This window comes from Prorops nasuta, unplaced genomic scaffold (genome assembly GCF_024137725.1).
Source record: "Prorops nasuta isolate Cenicafe-Biocafe unplaced genomic scaffold, Cenicafe_Pnas_1.2 PNAS00059, whole genome shotgun sequence".
Classification (NCBI taxonomy): domain Eukaryota; kingdom Metazoa; phylum Arthropoda; class Insecta; order Hymenoptera; family Bethylidae; genus Prorops; species Prorops nasuta.
The window spans coordinates 521,700-528,833 of NW_027116856.1; the positions used below are offsets into that span (position 1 = coordinate 521,700).

The window sequence follows — 7,134 nt, forward strand, 5'->3', positions numbered from 1 at the left end:
AACATTTAACAAACGTAACTTATGTTTTTAGAAACTACAGACGATCCTAAATCGATGTGATTACATTATTTAAGGAAAAATTTAGTTAATGTCCAGTCAACTTCACACTGATGCGATTTTTATTTTCTGCATTTTTGCAAAAATTATCAATCATAACAAATGTTTCTATTGGTGTAACAAGAATCTACAAACACCTAACAAACGTTTATTATCAATATAGTTGTAAAATCGTAAAATAGAATAATATATATAACCTATAGTTGCTCTCGAACTAAATTGTGAATTTTTAAATTTCATTTTCGTTCAAGTCCATTAACTAACAAACATTTTTTCTTTTATATACATAGAAACTACAAACGATTCTGAATCGATATAACACCCTATCTAAATAAAAGTAATTATAATGTTTGGCCAACTTAACGCTGGTTTTTATATTTTTGCATTTTCTCAAAAATTAGCAATTAACAAACGCTTTTATTGATATAACAAACATCTACAAACGCTTAACAAACAACTCCTGTAGATTTTTTTTCCATTATTCAATATATGTCCGGCCAATTTGACTGAGGCGATTTATCTCACCTCGAAAAGCCCAGCCTCTAGGCTGTGTTCGGAAATTCTTTATGCGGGTAAACCCGGGTACTACATAGTATATATAGTATACATTCGAGTAATTGGTGGTGGGGGTCGGGTTTACTCTAGTGAGATTAGGTAAGAATAGTTTTCCGAACTAGTCTCTGAAGTAGGGTAAAGAAATTAAGACATTTGGAGGCGGGCAAAGAATTCATTTTTGTATCAGCACCACTAATATACACACGTGTATTATATTAGCAATACAAATGGACAACGTAAATTAAAACTGTATTTTAATTGATATGGAAAAAATACAAAAATTGCTTCTATTATTCATTATAAATATCATTTTAATTAAATAATCTTGGTGACTACGTTTAATACTTAAATTAAACGGAAAATAGTAATTTTACTATAGTAAAAAGTACTATAGTCAAATAACACGAAATATCATGTGTCCCGCCGTTAGGAAAAGACCCTGTATATGTATATAATAAATATATTAAATAATAATTTAATAATGATAATAAAATTACTTCTTTACTTTGTTGAAAGGAATACCATAAGGCATATATAGTCGAAAGGACAAATCAAACTATTAAAATATCATCCACTTTTAACACATCCATCAATTTTATAAATTCTTTAAGCCAATTAATTTAATCTCCAAGGGTTTCCAACTGTCTCTGAAGTCTGAAGACTGAAATAGTCTGAGTGACTCTTTAATTTTCATATCCCCACCACCCAGTATTTACTATTCACCCGATTCACCCTGAAATTTCAAGGTAGAAAAATTTCATTTCAAGGTGTGACTCGAGAAAAATTTTCTGATTTCCGAACGATATTGCTAAAATCACTCCAGTGCAACCCGACAGTTTCCGAACGGCTAAAGTTCATTGGGATCACTCTAGAGTGCACCCGAGTGGTGTTTCCGAACACAGCCTAGTAGAAAGGTTAAATTTGTCTCTGTATCTGGAGTTGTCGGAGTTGCCTGCTTTTCTCTTCTCTGCTTTTTTACTATTTGGTGTGTATGGCGTATACTGTGTATGCGTATATATATACTTATTCAGTGCAGCAGCACGTTTACTTGTCGTAAAGAAGGCTAAAAGAGTTTGGCATCGCGTGTCATAGCTAGAATAACATGTCGGACTTACGTCGTCGTCGCAAATCTCATCAATCTGGTGACTCTGATGAACTTTCTGATTCATCAATTCAATATGAGGAGTTAAATGTTACGAAAGAAACACAAGTGAGTCTAATTTTTCTACCAACAGGCATGTTAAAGCAAGGTCAAACAATAGGGCGTTGTTTTTTTTTATCACCTTGTCGTTATATTCATTTTAATTGTACTTTTTTAAAAGAACCTTGGCATTGGTAATCGGCATAAGCAATCATAACTAAGTCACCGTAGGATTGGGAGGTTATCGTAACGTTGATTTACCCGGCAAGTGGCTCGTGGAATGTCATGATTTTCTTTAGTGATTTTTCAGTACTTCTCAATGTATTTTAGTGTATCATTCATTTAGTATTAACTCTAAACTTTGCGCTTTGTTTCTACACGCGATTTGATGAAAATATTCATTCTTTTTATGAAGGATAATAAATTGTGTATAAAGTCTGTGTAAATCTAATTTTGATGGTTTGTACAATCCAAATGGATTTTATTAAATTATTTATCATTATATAGTCAACTTTGCTTTTAGAGTAGTGAACAGACCGAAGGTCATCAAGAATCAGATTGCGAAGAGATTTATGAAAGTGATTCTGAAATTGAATCACAAGATGGGGGACAACGAGAAAGTGGAGATGGCCAAGAAGAGGAGAAGCCTCAGAAGAAGCTAGATGATGATGAAGATCGAAGAAATCCACAATATATCCCTAAACGTGGAACATTTTATGAGCATGATGACAGAACAGCTGATGAAGTGGCTGATGCTGTTACTGAAACTCCAAGTGAAAGAGAAATCAAAGAGAAAAAGGTTTGGAAGGATAAAGTAGAAGATAGGTGGGACCATGATAGATACAATGATGAAGAGCAAGCTCCTAAAAGTCATGAAGAATTAATAGCAGTATATGGCTATGATATAAGGAATGAGGAAGGACCTCCTAGAGCAAGAAGGAGAAGAAGATATGGGTAAATAAAAGACTATACAACCAGCATAACATTATTGTAAAAGTATATCATAAAATAATAAAACTGTTTTATTGCAAGACGTGGGCCAAACAAATATACACGCAATTGGGAGGATGAGGATGCTTATGGAAAACCAAGTGGTAATATTCAGACTGGCAAAAATAGTAATAGAAAATTCAATAGAGGGGGAGAAGATTTTCCTGCTTTAGGCTCTAATAAAGTAAGTATATTATTTGTTTCAGAAAATAAATTTATTCCAGATAATGTTTAATTGACATAAGCATTAATTATTATAGAAGAATCCTGCTCCTGTTGAAGAACCAGTTATATCTTCAGCTTGGTACAGTAGTAAAAATAAGGTGCAAAATAAAGCTCAAAACTTTCCTCCATTACAGCCTCATGTTGAAAACCAAAAAATTAAAACTAGTAATGTGCCTAATACTCATCTGTAAGTACAGTTTGTTTTATAAATAATCTAATGAAATTAAATCTATGAATTATTTATTGATTAATTTTTTTAGAAATGAAAATAAGGCTCCTAATGAGCCCAGTAATTCAGCTTGGAAAAAGGACATTAAACATGCTTCTCATACCCAAAGTACCAATGGAAATAATGCACCTAGTGGGGATGCTGAAAAATTGATTAATCCTAAGATATCTCCAAAGGATAGTAACAAGAGAAATATACAAGAGTCTGCAAGCTTAGCGGCTAGCAGAACACGCGGTAGAGGATTTAAAGCAAGTGCGAATAATAATGTGATAAGTAATAGAGCTTTCGAAGTAAAAGGGAAAGGTCGCGGTGCTGGTCCTATTTTAAATGAAAATAGACGAAACAATATGTCACAGCAGGATATTGATCATCCAAATACCCGTGACACAAAACACGCCAACTCCAATGACAGTACACAATATCATCAGGGTGGTAGGCATAATAGTATGTATGCAGGTTTTGTTTTACTTTTTTATTCGAATAAATTGTGATAACGGAAATGTAACTAGTACATTAATTTCAGAAAATCTATATACACAATCACCTATCCAGCAAAGATCAAATACAGTGCCACCAAGATTACAGCAGCAACAGCAACAGACGACTCCATCGCATCAACAGCAGCAGCAGTCACTTCAAGCTCAGCAACACCAATCACCACAGCAACCACAACAAGATGTTGCCGCAAATAGACCGAAGCGTTATTCAAGCTTACGTCAACGACCTGCTATTCAAGAAACTCCTAATCAACAAACCTATCCCCCTCAACATGGTCAACATGGATATTTTTCCCCGCAAGGTAAAGAAATGTTTTTGCATTTTTTGGATAAATATTTTTCTTAACTGCTTCAAGCAAAAGAAACTATATATAGGTAGATACTTAAAATTTTATTCATGTTAATGTATTGATTGTATTTACATGTACCTAGCTGGAAATTCAAGAGGTGTCTTAGATTCACAAGGTAAGATATTACTTAATTTTTAGTCTTTACACGTCCCAATTAATTTTCCTATTAGTATCGTACGAACACATTTGATTAGCTTTTGATTCTAATGCTTATTTTATTTATACTCTCTTTTAACCTTCGTAGGGTTTGCTCCAGGCCATTTTGAGCAATCAGCTCCAGTTGCGACTTCAGCCCCGGCAATAGGTGGCCAGCCAGTAATTTCATTACCGCCCAGTGGTCAGCCTGCTAGTTACGCACCACCGCCCTTTTTAGTACCACCGCCTCAGTTTATACCGCCGCAATCGGCACCACCTAGCATAATTAATTATGTGCCAGGTCCTAATGGGCCAGCATTTCCGGCAAACTTTCAAGGCTATCAAGGATATAACTCTCCTGTTCAGGTAAACATAGATAGCTAGGATTGATTTAATCATTATTCTAGACCTAGTGTAACCTATCACTTGATTTTTATTTTGTATAATAGCCCCAGGGTCCACCCCCACAAGAATTGTTCCAGCCACAAGGATGTACCTATTATAGCCCTGCTCAGCAACAGCAACAGCAGCAACAAAGTGCACCGTTTAGAAGACCGAAAGCAGCAATACCTATACTTCCACCACCGGATAATCAACAACACCAATCGAGAGGACGAGGTAGAAGTACTCAGCAGAGTGTTCAACCTAGTTGTGTGCAACAAATTGAAAAAGATGCGAAGACTGAAATAGTGGAAAATAATCACAAATTCATATCTGGACAGTTTGACAATGTACAGAGTGAAGAGCAAAATGTTGAGAAACGACAAAGAGGAGAGGTTATTGATGCTTTGCCAAACATTACGAAAAACGAGCATACAATATCTGCAAATGCTATTGTCGATACTGTTGATATTACTACCAATGTCACTAATACCGCTAATATGATTAATGCTAGTAGTGTTACTACTGCAGAAGTATGTGAAGGTATAAGGGATGTAACACTAGAGGAGAAAACAGTTGAAAAAATTAACTCGCCCAACTCTATTATCGTTGAGAACAAAACTAATGTTCCAGAAAGAGATATAGAATTGGCTATAACGAAGACTGAAACTGAACTGAATAATTCAGAGATTGCTGTTTCTGATGGTTCTGTGGTTGAAGAAGCAGCTGCCTAAATAAATACGATTTCTCTGTGACCACTAATTTTTAAATAACACTTAGCTTTGAAATGTAAGAAAACATGTATATGAAATGTTTATTGTGACCGTTTCGCATTTACGATAATTCAAAATATTATTAAAAATGCTTTGATTATGAGTTATGCGAGCATTCTAATTAAATACAAAATGAAGCAAGATAGCGGATCTTATAATACCCACAACGTATTATAAAGCTTGCAAAAATTGTGGAACCTTATTATATTTAAGTAGCTGTTTGCTTCAATCTTAAAACTATTATACTTTAATATTTTTCAAACTGTAAGTTACTCGGTTAAATGCGTTAAATCACCTTCTATAATCGCATAATCAGATGGCTACTATGTAGTGTGAAAAAAATCATGAAGTGTATTATGGGAAAGCACTGGTGACCGTAAATTTAAAATATTTACATGTACAGTTAAATTTTCGAAAGCTTACTGTTTCAAAAGGACTTCAACGTATTTGTCGCTACTGTAAATAAAGTACAGTAATTTGAGTAGTCTTAAAGTTTACAATATAGTAAACGGAACATTTATAAACTTAACGACAAATTGATATTAAGGAATAAAAGCTCTGCAAAAGAATTAATATTTTTCTTTCTTTTTAGTTTACGTCCATCATAGATTTTTATATCAAGTTATGTGCTTAGAAAATGTAAAAATAAAATTATAATCTAATGTAAGTTTAATGAGATTTTAGTCCACGCAGAAAAACTTATGATACAAAGATTTAAATGTAATTATTTAAATATGGTTAGATTATAATAGCTCTTGTGGATTTTTTTAATTTATACATCAATTTGTATAAAGCTGTTGTTAAAGAAATATTATATAAACTTTAAATAAAACGACGAATCCTGATAACATTTAAGCATGTGAAATATTCTACTAACGATTGAACTACTATAATTTTTTTAAATTTCGTAAATACTGTTTCGATTGAAAATGGTATCTATAAAAATACTGTACAAAGTGCAAACGAAATGTATGTTAATTTTGTAGAACAGAAGTACACATACTTTATTATGTTCTGTAGAGGTAGTTTGATCTATATATATATATATATATATATCCGAATGTAATATACATAATTCCTATGAAGTAATTGGGAGAAAAATCAGCAAATATATATGAGATTGTCAAAAAAGTAGTAACAACATGCATAAATCTTTGTATTTTTTCATCCCTTCGTAAAAAGAACATATGATCTATCTTAATTATGATGAGTATGTATATTTATTATTTTTATGTATAATTTGCGTTGTTCGGATTTGCTGAAGTAAAATTAATATTTAAACACATCTATCATTTTTTTACATTGGCCCGGTGCCGTGAACTATGCTTAAGTGTTTATATTGATTAGGATCGTTTGAGGGTTTTGAAGTTGAAAAATATAACAATGCTTTTATACATTTGTAAATTCTAATGTACTTTGAAAATTTGCAAAAATATAGACGTCCAAACATTAATCAATTATACATATATTATCATAACGAAAATTGTGCAAATGTTGCGATGTAAACAATTAATGACACTAAAACTGCTAATAGGATTTAAAGTAATTATTGCTTTAGCTTCGTTATAATGATAGAGTAACTGCGGTAGGATATTTTTTACAACACAATACAATTGTGACTAGTCTTAAGAGTTTTTGAAATAATTATAACTTAAAAATTAAATTGTCTTAGACATAATATCGTAATAACTGATTAAATATATTCAAGCTTGAGGAAAGCCTATTTCGAGCTCAGTCCAGTTTGTCACTTTGAGGTATTATGGCACTAAGGGGAATAATTTCGGTGCTTCGTTGAATATAA

General features: G+C 32.7%; 1 protein-coding gene across 1 annotated transcript; it reads left to right on the top strand.

Moving 5' to 3' along the window:
- The first annotated feature begins 1,436 nt into the window (after positions 1 to 1,436).
- LOC136784477 (protein CASC3-like) lies at positions 1,437 to 7,053 on the top strand. The gene is made up of 9 exons (XM_066745132.1): positions 1,437 to 1,822; positions 2,277 to 2,707; positions 2,786 to 2,927; positions 3,004 to 3,155; positions 3,229 to 3,641; positions 3,721 to 3,996; positions 4,127 to 4,159; positions 4,289 to 4,545; positions 4,629 to 7,053. Exons 1-9 carry the CDS (start codon positions 1,715 to 1,717, stop codon positions 5,292 to 5,294), a joined length of 2,478 nt encoding a protein of 825 aa, XP_066601229.1. The 5' UTR covers positions 1,437 to 1,714; the 3' UTR covers positions 5,295 to 7,053.
- Positions 7,054 to 7,134: the final 81 nt, after the last annotated feature.